Raw genomic sequence first — 13,414 nt, 5'->3', positions numbered from 1 at the left:
TTTTAAACAAGGAAAAATTGAAGAGGAAGGATGTAGGGTTATTTTGGGAATAATGGTGGGTGAGGAAAGAGTTTATGAGTTTTTACACTCTTTAGGGAGGGTGGGAATATAATGTAGATAAAGAGATAAGACAATGTAATGGGCATAGTACCACTCTTAAGTTTTTGCCTAAGGATTAAAGATGAAAAACAAAATAATATAATTTCAAAGGAATCCAAAGTGTGACCGATTTTCTTTCTTGTTTCAGTTTTGATGGGCCGCAAATGTAACGGGCCTGAACAAGAGTTATATCTTCAACAAAATGGATGGAGCCCATTTACCAAAAAGAAAAGATAATGCCCACTACTAGTAGTGCGTACTATTCACCGGCGCGTAATTTAGCAAACACCTTTGAGCTCCTCGTCTCTCACTCACTGCTTCGAAATCTGGAAAAAAAGACTCACGCTTTTTCCTCTCCGAAGTATCCTTCTTCATCCTCAGACCGAATATTCCACATTTCGAAAACCTTTAGGGTTTTCTCTTCGACTTCTCATGGAGAATCGAACTCTTATTTTACTACTATCCTTCTGCCTCTTCGCAGAAGCTTCACTTTCCCTCACATTGTCGTCGAAGCTCGTCCACCGCTTCTCGGAGGAGGCCATGGCGGTTTGGGAGTCCAGAAGCGGCGGAAACGCGTCCCTGAAGACATGGCCTAAGAGGAACAGCTTCAACTACTTTCAGCTTCTTCTGAAAAGCGATCTAAAGCGGCACAGACTGAAGCTGGGGTCGAAACGCGATCTTCTGATTCCTTCTCAAGGAAGCCAGACATTGTTCTTCGGAAACGAGCTTGATTGGTGAGTGTACTTCAGTTCCCTGTTTGGTTACTCAGGAAACGAAGCAAAAAAATATACTTTTTCTTGAAAATTAATTGAGTTTTTATGTGTTAATTATATGAATTTTTTTTTATGGATTTTCAGGTTGCATTATGCTTGGATTGACATAGGGACACCGAATGTTTCGTTTATGGTTGCATTGGATGGTGGGAGCGATTTGCTTTGGGTTCCATGTGATTGCATACAATGTGCCCCTCTGTCTGCCTCCAATTATGATTCTTTGGTATACCTTTCCCTTCTCAAATTACTAATTATTTGGGTCGCATTTTGTAGTTTTTAATTTATTTTGTCCGGTAAATTTATTTGTCAAGTCTACTTGTCATTTGTAATTTTGTTTATTAATTATGATGATGTTTTCGTAATTTTTTTGGAAAATTGGCCTAACTGATCATTTTTGAAATCCCAATGGCTGAAATGATCAATTTTTCAATTTCGTCGTTATTTGGTGTTGATCAGTTTAGCAATTGAGATTGGATTTCTGATTATTTTAGCAATTTGAGAATTATGCTTTCTTGATTATTATTTGGTCTGTGAAATATCTAGTGTGTTTCTTCTGTGTTCAAGTCTGGTAATTTCCTAAAAGATAATATCTCGACGGCTAAGACTTTTAGCAGTTAATTCCCATGATTGATTGGCAGGTGCTCCCCCATATATGGAGCATCTATGGTGCAGGATAGGGATCTGAATCAGTATAGACCATCTTTATCAAGTACCAGCAAACAACTGAGTTGCAGCCATCAGTTATGCAAATCGAGCACGAATTGCAAAGGTCCAGCAGAACCTTGCCCTTACATTGTTCAGTACAAGTCAGAAAATACTGCAAGCTCTGGATTTCTGATTGAGGATGTTTTACATTTGACATCTGCCAGCAAAAATACAGCACCTAGTTCTGTGCAGGCTCCAGTCATCGTTGGGTGTGTTTTCATTCAATGCTCTGCCTGTCTATTTTGGTTGTGACTGACTTGCTAGTTGGTATGCATGAATATCATAAGTGATGATTTGTTTGCTAGTTGTTAGCAATGGTTGATTTTTTTTTCTCTGTTTTATACTTTATTTTTCAAACAATGCAGCTGTGGTAGGAAACAAACTGGTGGCTATTTGGAAGGAGCTGCTCCTGATGGTGTCATGGGTTTGGGACCTGGGGAGATTTCGGTTCCGAGCGTACTTGCAAAAGCAGGAATGATCCAGAATTCATTTTCACTTTGTTTTGATGCCAATGGTTCGGGGAGAATTCTCTTTGGTGACCAAGGACATCTTGCCCAACAATCTACTCCTTTCTTGCCTATGGAAGAAAAGTAGTATGTGTCTCTTTAATTGATGTTGGTTTTATTAGCTTTGTGACTTCTAGAGCTGCTCATAAATCTTATTTAGATGCTCTAGCTTTAAAAGGTATAATTTCTTTGTTATCTTGCTTCAGTGTTGCGTATTCTGTTGGAGTAGAGCAATGTTGTGTTGCGCGTTCCTGTCTGAAGCAAACTGGATTCCAAGCTCTGGTTGACAGCGGCTCATCTTTTACTTATGTTCCAACTGAAGTTTATGAAAAAATTGTATTTGAGGTGCTGTTTTTATTTTTATTTTTTTACTTATGTAAAATATGAATTTTATTTTAAAGGGTCCAAAACTTTGACCATTTGATGATAACAGTTTGACAAGCAAGTGAATGCTACTAGAATTGACCTCCAACAGTCGCCTTGGAAGTACTGCTATAATGTCAGGTTTGGATTTTACCTGAGGAGCTTTCTTAAAGCCTTTTTGCTTTATCTCATTTCTGTCAAACTGAATGTCTTGTTTTCTTGTGATGCAAAGTTCATTGGAGTTGCTTAACATTCCTACTATGAAACTCATGTTCCCTCTGAACCAAAGCTTTCTAGTCAATAAGCCAATATTTTCTGAGACTCTGGATCAGGTAAAGTAATTCTACTTCTTGAGGGCATAATACTTTCAAGGCATTTCATTTAGTTAAACTTGTTTAGATGAGAATCCTTGAGCCTTGAGGCCTTAGAGATGTTTATCGACATGGTTAGCATTTATTCCTTTTACTTGTGGCTAAGTTTTCTATATTTTGAAAATTTATAGTTGTGTTCAATTCTTGGAGGAAAATATTTTATCAATTTCTGCTAATCTTTTGTGTATGGCTCTGCGAAACATATTCTTTCTTAATTGTCATAACCTGGGAAAAGACGTGAGATATTATCAGGCTTTTTGGAAAAATCTGTGCCTCGTGAATAGTTTTACTGCTGCTGTTTGAAAAATCGTTTTGCCACTGCTTTTTGGAAAATTGTTTCCATAGTGCAGATCCAATTGGCCAAACTGTTCTCAGTTTTGCTATATGTGTATGCTTCTGTATAGTATATGGTAGGGTAATTAACCTTGGGTATGTTTGAATGAGGGTTTCACAAGACTCAAGGGATTGATGTCAAGCTACGGAGAAATGGACCATAAAATGTAACATGGAGGGGATCCCATGTGAGAGGGATTTGCAAAACCCTACTTGGGAGGTGTCATAAAAAAAAACCATCCCACATACTTTTGTAATGCACATGGAGGGTTTCTCTAATCCCCTCCATGTTACACTTTATGGTCCATTTCTTCATAGCTTGACATAAATCCTTTGGGTCTTGTAAAACCCTCATTTGAACATACTGAACTTCCGAAGTTTATCTCAGCTTCATGCACTTGTAATTTATATCTTTTAGGATTTATTCTGTTCAAAGGCTTCAATATAAAATTTATAAATACATTGGAATTTTGGGTGCAGAAATATACGATATTCTGTTTAACTTTATTGCGGACAGATGATGAGTATGGCATCATTGGACGTGAGTAGACCCCTATGCCTGTTCCACTCTCTTGCTCTCATTTACGCACACTATATTTTTATGACCTGGATAACATTTATGTTGCAGAGAACTTCATGGTGGGTTATCGCCTGGTTTTCGACAGGGAAAATCTGAAGTTTGGTTGGTCCAATGCCAATTGTAAGTACCTAAAATTTACTGCTTATGCTGACTTGGAAGTTTTAGTTCTTTCAGCTATACACTTTGCTTCTCATCGACTTGAACTGATTTTATGAACATATAAAATCTTTTTTTTTTTTTTTTTTTTTGTCCTTAACTCCGCCTATGTTCTTACATTGCCGGTCCCAAGCCCGGATAAAAGAGGAGGGGGAGGGCGTCAGGTAGTCGACAGCCGGCACTCCATGATCACGTCGAATCCTTATGAAAATGAATCCAGAACGAAATCGCGCTAAAGCTAGGGCGTCACCCGTAAGTGGCGCACTGTGTGGCCCGAGCACAGTGATAAGTGAGTAAGGGTCGCTGTATCTCCATCGGCACCCGGATGCAGTGTTAAATGAGCAAGGGGGCCATAGAAACTTCTTTTCGAACGACTCCACTCAAAGTTGTTTGGGAGCATATGCTCCTATCAACTTTACACGGGACACACAAAAGAAGTACTTTGATCCTATTAGACGGGGGAGGGTGAAGAAGCTAGGACAGAAGGGTAGAGTTCAAGAGAGCAAAATGCGTTTAGGAACGTGGAATATAGGAACCTTAACGGGAAAATCTATGGAAGTAGTGGAAGTTATGGTGAGGAGAAGGATAAATATTATGTGCCTACAAGAAACTAAGTGGGTTGGTCGTAAAGCAAAGGATCTAGAAAACTCAGGGTTTAAACTTTGGTATTCGGGCACAAATAGAACGAGAAACGGTGTTGGCATCATCGTGGACAAGACCTTGACACAAGATGTCGTAGATGTCAAGAGGGTAGGAGATAGAATCATGGCAATCAAGATTGTAATAGGACAAGAACTTATCAATGTGATTAGTGCGTACGCACCTCAAGTAGGGTTGGATACGAGTTCGAAGGAGAAATTTTGGGAAGACCTTGGAGACTTGGTGCAAGGAATTGCTCAGACGGAGAAGTTATTTATAGGAGGAGATTTAAATGGACACGTGGGCAGGGAGACAGGCAACTATGGAGGTTTTCATGGTGGCCATGGTTTTGGGGAGAGAAACGAGGATGGGGAAGCTATCTTGGATTTTGCAATGGCATATGATCTCTTTTTAGCCAACACCTTCTTTAAGAAGAGAGAAGAACATGTGATCACCTACAAGAGTGGGTCGTCAAAAACACAAATAGATTTTCTTCTAATGAGGAAAGGGGATCGTATAACTTGTAAGGATTGCAAAGTTATACCAGGAGAGAGCGTGGCTAATCAACATCGCTTGTTGGTGATGGATGTACATATCAAAAGAGAGACAAAAGAACAAGACTTAGAAGTGCCCAAGGACTAGATGGTGGAATCTAAAAGAAGAAAAACAAGCCATTTTCAAAGAGAAAGTAATCACCCAATGTGTGTGGGATAGAGAGGGGGAAGCTAGCCAAATGTGGGATTCCATGGCTAGTTGTATCCGAAAAGTAGCAAAAGAGGTATTAGGAGAGTCCAAGGGCTTTGCCCCACACCAAAAGGAATCTTGGTGGTGGAATGAGGAGGTACAAACAAAGGTGAAGGCTAAGAAGGAATGTTGTAAAGCCTTATACAATGATAGGACCGATGAAAATGGTGAAAGGTATAGAAAAGCGAAGCAAGAGGCGAAGAAAGCTGTGAGAGAAGCTAAGTTAGCGGCTTACGACGATATGTATAAACGACTAGATACCAAAGAAGGAGAGTTGGATATCTATAAACTAGCTAGAGCAAGGGAAAAGAAGACAAGGGACCTAAACCAAGTGAGGTGCATCAAGGATGAGGATGGAAATGTTCTTGCTACAGAGAACGCGGTTAAAGACAGATGGAGAGGTTATTTTCATAATCTTTTCAATGAAGGACATGAAAGGAGTGCTTCTTTAGGGGAGTTGAGTAACTCAGAAGAGTGTAGAAACTACTCTTTTTATCGTCGAATCCGGAAGGAAGAAGTGGTTGTAGCTTTGAAGAAGATGAAGCATAGAAAAGCAATAGGCCCAGACGATATACCAATCGAAGTGTGGAAAGTTTTGGGAGAGACAGGTATAACATGGCTCACTGACCTTTTCAATAGGATTTTGAAAACGAAGAAGATGCCAAATGAGTGGCGAACGAGCACTTTGGTGCCTATCTACAAGAATTAGGGCGACGTACAAAATTGCATGAACTATAGGGGTATTAAGCTAATGAGTCATACAATGAAGCTCTGGGAGAGAGTCATTGAGCATAGATTGAGGCAAGAGACACGGGTTTCGGACAACCAATTCGGGTTCATGCCAGGGCGCTCAACCATGGAGGCAATCTATCTCTTACGAAGATTGATGGAAAGATATAGAGATGGGAAAAAGGATTTACACATGGTCTTTATAGATTTGGAAAAAGCGTATGATAGGGTCCCAAGAGACATTCTTTGGAGGATTTTAGAGAAGAAAGGAGTACGAGTAGCATATATCCAAGCTATAAAGGATATGTATGAAGGAGCAAAGACTGCCGTAAGAACTCATGAAGGACAAACCGAAAGCTTTCCCATAACTGTAGGATTACATCAAGGCTCATCCTTAAGTCCTTACCTTTTTGCGTTGGTAATTGATGAGTTAACAGGACATATTCAAGATGATATTCCTTGGTGTATGCTTTTCGCAGACGATATAGTGTTGATAGATGAAACTCAGGAAGGGGTAAATGCAAAGCTTAACCTTTGGAGAGAAGTGTTGGAATCTAAAGGTCTTCGCCTAAGCCGATCAAAGACGGAATATATGGAGTGCAAGTTCAGTGCAAATGGAGGCCAAAACGAGTTAGGGGTGAGGATCGGAGATCAAGAAATACCAAAGAGCGACCGTTTTCGTTACCTAGGATCTATCTTGCAAAAGAACGGAGAATTAGATGGAGATCTCAACCATAGAATACAAGCTGGATGGATGAAGTGGAAGAGTGCATCCGGCGTGTTGTGTGACCGCCGTATGCCACTGAAGCTCAAGGGAAAATTTTATAGGACGGCAATAAGGCCGGCGATGCTGTATGGCACAGAATGTTGGGCGGTGAAGTATCAACACGTACACAAAATGGGTGTAGCGGAGATGAGGATGCTTCGTTGGATGTGTGGGCACACGAGAAAGGATAAGATTAGGAATGAGGATATCCGGGGTAAAGTAGGAGTAGCCGAAATTGAAGGAAAGATGAGAGAAAATCGGTTACGGTGGTTTGGACATGTGCAAAGAAGGCCTACTGACGCTCCGATTAGAAGATGCGACTATGGGACAGAGGTTCAGGGCCGAAGGGGTAGAGGAAGACCTAGGAAAATTTTGGAAGAGACTCTAAGAAAAGACTTAGAGTACTTGGATCTAACGAAGGAAATGACACAGGACCGAGCACAATGGCGTTCTAAGATTCATATAGCCGATCCCACTCAGTGACTTGGATTTTCCAAGTCTCCAACCGAGAAGTTTTCCTCACTCGGGAAATTAAGGGAACACTACCTCAACCTACATGCTCCACTCACAAAGCTTCAACAAAAGAAAATTCAAAGAACTTAGCGAAGAAGGCTTTGGTGTATTTAACACAAACGTTGAAATGAAGGAAAGCTCATTTATTGATATTCCCGATAAGCTACAAATATGTACATATACATAAGTCAAAATAAACAAACAAGAGGGAGCCTTCACAAAGGTTGCTTAGGAGAAGTCTCAGCAGTCGGTAGAGCCCCAGAAAGAGAAGGCACCGGAGGGGGATCATTCGGAGCCTCAGTACTGGACAGAACCCTAGAAGGAGGAGGCATCAGAGGTTGATCATTTGGAGCTTCATTACGCGGTACAGCCCCAGAAGATGAAGGCAATAAATGCCTTTGGAACAAACCCACAAATCTCTGATGATCAAGTAAAACCTGACCATCAGATTCCTTCATCTGGTCAAGCTTCCTCTTCATGTTTGTAGCATAGTCATGTGCGAGCCGGTGCAACTGTTTATTCTCATGCTTGAGCCCTCTAATCTCCTGTTTGAGACTCATCACTTCAGCCGCCAATGATTCAACTTGGCGGGTTCGAGCAAATAGGCGTTGGGCCATATTAGACACAGAACCTGCACACCGAACACTGAGAGCCAGCGAATCCTTAACAGCTAACTCATCAGACCGTTTGGAAAGTAGTCTGTTATCTTTGGGAGTGAGAAGGTTCCTGGCCACCACTGCAGCGGTCATATCATTCTTCATTACGGAATCCCCAACGGTAAGAGGACCAGTAGGGGAGACGAAGGATGGGCGCCATATGTTGTCTGGAGAAGGCGGGGCTGCCTCTTCAACAAGGTTCAAGTCAAAATGACGGTCGGAGGGGCCAGACATTTTCAAAGGTGTTGAAGAGAGAAGAGGTCAGACAAATCAAGATCTTAGAAGTGCAAGAATGGAGCTTCTACTGGTGGATTTCAAGTGTGCTTTAGAACTTAATGCCAGCCCCTATAAAAATCTGCACTCGACGGAGCTTCAGAAATCGAAGAGGCGTTTGCTTTCTCAAAAGTTGGGCTGCTCAGAGACCACGAGGGTTGATCTCAGAAATCGAAGAGGCGTTTGCTTTCTCAAAAGCTGGGCTGCTCAAAGACCACGAAGGCCAATTTCAGAAATCGAAGAGGCGCTCGCTTTCTCAAAAGCTGGGCTACTCAGAGACCACGAGGGCCGATCTCAGAAATCGAAGAGGCACCTACTTTTCCAGCCTTGTCAGCACCTGTCACACGCACACTCAGCTTTGCGGAAATTATGGGCATTCTGTCGAAGACTTTTGGTGAAGTAGAAATCACATGAATCTTACTGCTCAATCACCCACTTTCCACACGCAACAATAGCTCATGGGTACCACATATAACTTTGCCAAAGTTCTCTGCCAAAGTTGAGCACGTGAAGCTTGCAGCTCCTACTACATCGCTCTAACCAAGAAGGGTAAAAGAATAGCAAAGAAACAGCACTAACAAAGTTTAGACACATAAATTTTGAAGGTCTAGCTACCATATTATTACCCACAAGGGTAAAGGAACAGTACCACTGCTGGATAATTGGAAAGTCCTTGTGTGTCAACCTCTGTGCTTCGTGGCAAGGTAGACTAGCAAACATGCCCAACCTTTACTCACATTCGAGAAAACTCCCAACAAGATTGCTTGCTCCAAAATCGAAGAGGCACCGCCCTCCGAATCTCGAGAGCCAGACTCCCAACATGATTACTTTCTCAAAAATCGAAGAGACACCGCTCTCCGAATCTCGAGAGCCAGACCCCCAGCACGATTGCTTTCTCAAAAATCGAAGAGGCATCGTTCTCCGAATCAATCGAAGAGGCGCTCGCTTTCTCAAAAGCTGGGCTGCTCAGAGACCACGAGGGCCGATCTCAGAAATCGAAGAGGCACCTACTTTTCCAGCCTTGTCAGCACCTGTCACACGCACACAGCTTTGCGGAAATTATGGGCATTCTGTCGAAGACTTCTGGTGAAGTAGAAAGCACATGAATCTTACTGTTCAATCACCAACTTCCCACACGCAACAATAGCTCATGGGTACCACAGATAACTTTGCCAAAGTTCTCTGCCAAAGTTGAGCACGTGAAGCTTGCAGCTCCCACTACATCGCTCTGACCAAGAAGGGTAAAAGAATAGCAAAGAAACAGCACTAACAAAGTTTAGACACATAAATTTTGAAGGTCTAGCTACCATATTATTACCCACAAGGGTAAAGGAACAGTACCACTGCTGGATAATTGGAAAGTCCCTGTGTGTCAACCTCTGTGCTTCGTGGCAAGGTAGACAAACATGCCCAACCTTTACTTACACTCGAGAAAACACTCCCAACAAGATTGCTTGCTCCAAAATCCACCGTCCTCCGAATCTCGAGGGCCAGACTCCCAACAAGACTACTTTCTCAAAAATCGAAGAGGGTAAAGGAACAGTACCATTGCTGGATAATTAGAAAGTCCCTGTGTGTCAACCTCTGTGCTTCGTGGCAAGGTAGACTAGCAAACATGCCCAACCTTTACTCACATTCGAGAAAACACTCCCAACAAGATTGCTTGCTCCAAAATCGAAGAGGCACCGCCCTTCGAATCTCGAGAGCCAGACTCCCAACATGATTACTTTCTCAAAAATCGAAGAGACACCGCTCTCCGAATCTCGAGAGCCAGACCCCCAGCATGATTGCTTTCTCAAAAATCGAAGAGGCATCGTTCTCCGAATCTCGAGAGCTAGATCCTCGATAGGATTGCTTGTTCGAAAACCGAAGAGGCACCACTTTCCCAACTTCAAGAGCCGGATCTCCTTGGATAAAGCTTGTCTGTAATCTTCACACGCAACATCAGCTTTCCAGATACCACAGACCACTTTTTCAAAGTGCTCTGACAGAGTTAAAACATGTGAAGCTGGCAGCTCCCACTACCGTGCTATGACCAAGCAGGGTAAAGGAATAGCATTACTACTTGTTGTTAGGGAGACTCCTATATATGTCGACCTCCATCCCCAACGGACAGGCAGACCTGCAAAAATGCTCAACCCTTCCTCATATCTGAGAGGGCACTCCCAACGAAGCCTTTCGAAATATTCAGCTTTCTTCCCCCCCGATAATACCTCTGCAAACAAGCTATACTAGAGCAAGAATATCTCATATCATCAGGGTTAAAAGCAAGAGTATCCCATATCATGCTTTTTCCCTGTCTTTTCCTTTGGCCTTGTTCTTACCTGCAAGACAAGGAGAAAGAGAGCAATCAGTCAGCACTTGGAATCAAGCTTCCAGCCAGGAACTGACTGCCTGGAACCCCTTACCTGATTACTTACCTGGCATTGCTCTCGAGTACTCATCTTCAACATCTTATGCTCCCAGGGAAGATACCGCATCTGCCTGAGGAACAGATAGGGCAAGTGAGAAGGATACAAGGAAGCATGTGGAGACAAGCGTAACAGCACACGTGCCGATACATCCATTACTCTGTCAAAAGCAAAAGTATCCCATATTAGCAGGGTCGAACATACTCTAGATTTGATGGACTTGTTTTGACCCTCAAATTCTTCAGTCGGCCTTATTCTTTGGAGGAAACCAGAAAACCCTCCAGCTCAGTTCAAGAATAAGCCTGTGGAAAGTTACTTCTTCAAAAGCAAAAGTATCCCATATCATCTCTTCTCATTTTTCTTCTCTTTATCCTTCATGCTGCCTGTAAGATAAGGAGAATGTGAACAATCAGCCGGAGCTCTGATTGCTTACCTTGTCTGTCACCTCTTTCAGCAGATCACCTAGCTCGGCGACTTGGGGACTCCTACTACATGGTTTGTATCGCGCTTGACCAAGCCTGAAACTACAAGTAAGCTTCAAGTGAAATTGATACATTACCTTGTGCATCTCCACCAGTTAAAGATACCACCCCTGGATGGAGGAAGAGTACTTTCAGAGAAGATGTCACATCTACCTATGAGACAGATAAGGCAAGTCAAGACGATACCACACTCCGATACTTAGAAGTTTCGTGATTACGAGATCATTCTCCCACAATATTTCCTAATGTCATTTGTACTAAATCATTCACTTGTACTCACTAAAGGAGAGCTTGAACCTATGTACTTGTGTAAACCCTTCACAATTAATGAGAACTCCTCTATTCCGTGAACGTAGCCAATCTGGGTGAATCACGTACATCTTGTGTTTGCTTTCCTATCTCTATCCATTTATATACTTATCCACACTAATGACCGGAGCAATCTAGCGAAGATCACAAAAAGCGACCGTTTTCGCTACCTAGGATCTATCTTGCAAGAGAACGGAGAATTAGTTGGAGATCTCAACCATAGAATACAAGCTGGATGGACGAAGTGTAAGAGTGCATCCGGCGTGTTGTGTGACCGTCGTAGGCCACTGAAGCTCAAGGAAAAATTTTATAGGACGGCAATAAGGCTAGCGATGTTGTATGGCACAGAATGTTGGGCGGTGAAGCATCAACACGTACACAAAATGGGTGTAGCGGAGATGAGGATGCTTCGTGGGATGTGTGGGCACATGAGAAAGGATAAGATTGGGAATGAGGATATCCGAGGTAAAGTAGGAGTAGCCGAAATTGAAGGAAAGATGAGAGAAAATCGGTTCCGGTGATTTGGACATGTGCAAAGAAGGCCTACTGACGCTCCGGTTCGAAGATGTGACTACGGGACAGAGGTTCAGGGTCGAAGGGGTAGAGGAAGACCTAGGAAAACTTTGGAAGAGACTCTAAGAAAAGACTTAGAGTACTTGGATCTAACGGAGGACATGACACAAAACCGAGCGCAATGGCGTTCTAGGATTCATATAGCCGACCCCACTTAGTGGGAAAAGGCTTTGTTGTTGTTGTTGTTGTTGTTTTTTTTTTGTCCTTCATTCAACATGCAGAATCTGCAGATTTGTGTGAAGAATGGCTCTTTAGATATGATATTATACAGTAAAAAACTTAAAAGTAGAAAATTGTCAGAATTATGTGGATGATCCTATATTGTTAGTTAGCTTATTGCATATGTCACTCTGTCTAAACTACTTAGTTGAAATTGATGTAGAGACCTCCGGCCTGACTTTTTAAGTGCAAATTTGGGCAGGTTTTTTCCCTCCCTTTCTGTTCAAAATTTATCGACCTGCAAGCAGGACTTTGGTCCAAAAAGCGGGGCAATACCCCGCCTCCAATTCACAATAAGTAAAATTACAGTCGGATTCTATTGACCTTTTTGTTACCTAATTTTGTGCAACAAATTGATTATGGTCATGTTAACTTGATTTCTATGTATACTGATTTCTCATTTTAATTAAATGTTTAAATTCGATTTTTGTTTGAAACAAACCCTTCGGATTGGTCTTTTCATGTTTGGATCGTGGATCACCTTATTTTGAATACTACATCGCTTAGATTACAGATAAATTTCTACATAAGGTTCTTAATATCAGTGGCGTCCAAACCCCCTCTTCTATGCATGTGGTAACACTAGTGCTTTTATTCTGCAGGTGAAAATAATAATCACGGTAAGAAAGTTAATCAGGCGCCATCAACTAACGGGTCAACAAGCCAACTCCCAGTCCCAACCAGTGAGCAACAGAACATCTCCAACCCTCACACCGTTGCACCGGCCATTGCCAGGAAGGCACCCTCCAAACCCTCTGCAGCAGCATCCAGGCAAATCCCTTTTCTGCTCTGCTTGACCAGTTCTTTACTTTTGCTAATGTGTCTATTAAATCATTAATCTTACCTAGTTGAACCCTTTGCACGTGTAAACAAATTTCTTTATACTATTATCGAGCTCTCCAAAATTCAAATGGTTTTTACTATTCCTGTTGGTTTTTGTATCAATGAGCACTGGGAAGATCTTTTGTTGGTGTATCTACTTTGAGTTGGTAATTACCTTTGTTTCTGTAGTGTTGTGCTTTTTTTATGTTGCTAATGGAACACGTACCGTTGTTTATTAGCACCTTAGATTTGATTTATCTTAATTTTTGTCATAATATTGACAAGTATCCCAACTAAATTTTGTGGTCGGCATTTTAGATTCATGGATTTAGAAAATATTTAGGAGATTCATAGACCTAATTTCCAATGAAAGTGACGGGTCCTTTTAATGT

At 41.9% G+C, this 13,414-nt stretch overlaps 1 protein-coding gene across 2 annotated transcripts; it reads left to right on the top strand.

Annotated features, from left to right (window-relative positions):
- The first annotated feature begins 355 nt into the window (after positions 1 to 355).
- Positions 356 to 13,210, top strand: LOC103407114 (aspartic proteinase-like protein 1). 2 transcript variants are annotated; one of them, XM_029094882.2, is made up of 10 exons: positions 356 to 833; positions 957 to 1,095; positions 1,545 to 1,786; positions 1,943 to 2,170; positions 2,290 to 2,428; positions 2,517 to 2,587; positions 2,679 to 2,778; positions 3,631 to 3,691; positions 3,779 to 3,850; positions 12,803 to 13,210. In XM_029094882.2, exons 1-10 carry the CDS (start codon positions 532 to 534, stop codon positions 13,036 to 13,038), a joined length of 1,590 nt encoding a protein of 529 aa, XP_028950715.2. In that variant the 5' UTR covers positions 356 to 531; the 3' UTR covers positions 13,039 to 13,210. The 2 variants fall into 2 exon arrangements, with proteins under 2 accessions (XP_028950715.2, XP_070670112.1); XM_070814011.1 differs by having other exon boundaries at positions 391 to 833; positions 1,511 to 1,786.
- The last annotated feature ends 204 nt before the right edge of the window (positions 13,211 to 13,414 follow it).

The sequence above is a fragment of the Malus domestica genome, chromosome 15 (assembly GCF_042453785.1).
Source record: "Malus domestica chromosome 15, GDT2T_hap1".
In the NCBI taxonomy this organism is placed as follows: domain Eukaryota; kingdom Viridiplantae; phylum Streptophyta; class Magnoliopsida; order Rosales; family Rosaceae; genus Malus; species Malus domestica.
The sequence above is the reverse complement of the archived record's forward strand: the minus strand, read 5'-3'. Positions and strand labels throughout refer to the sequence as shown.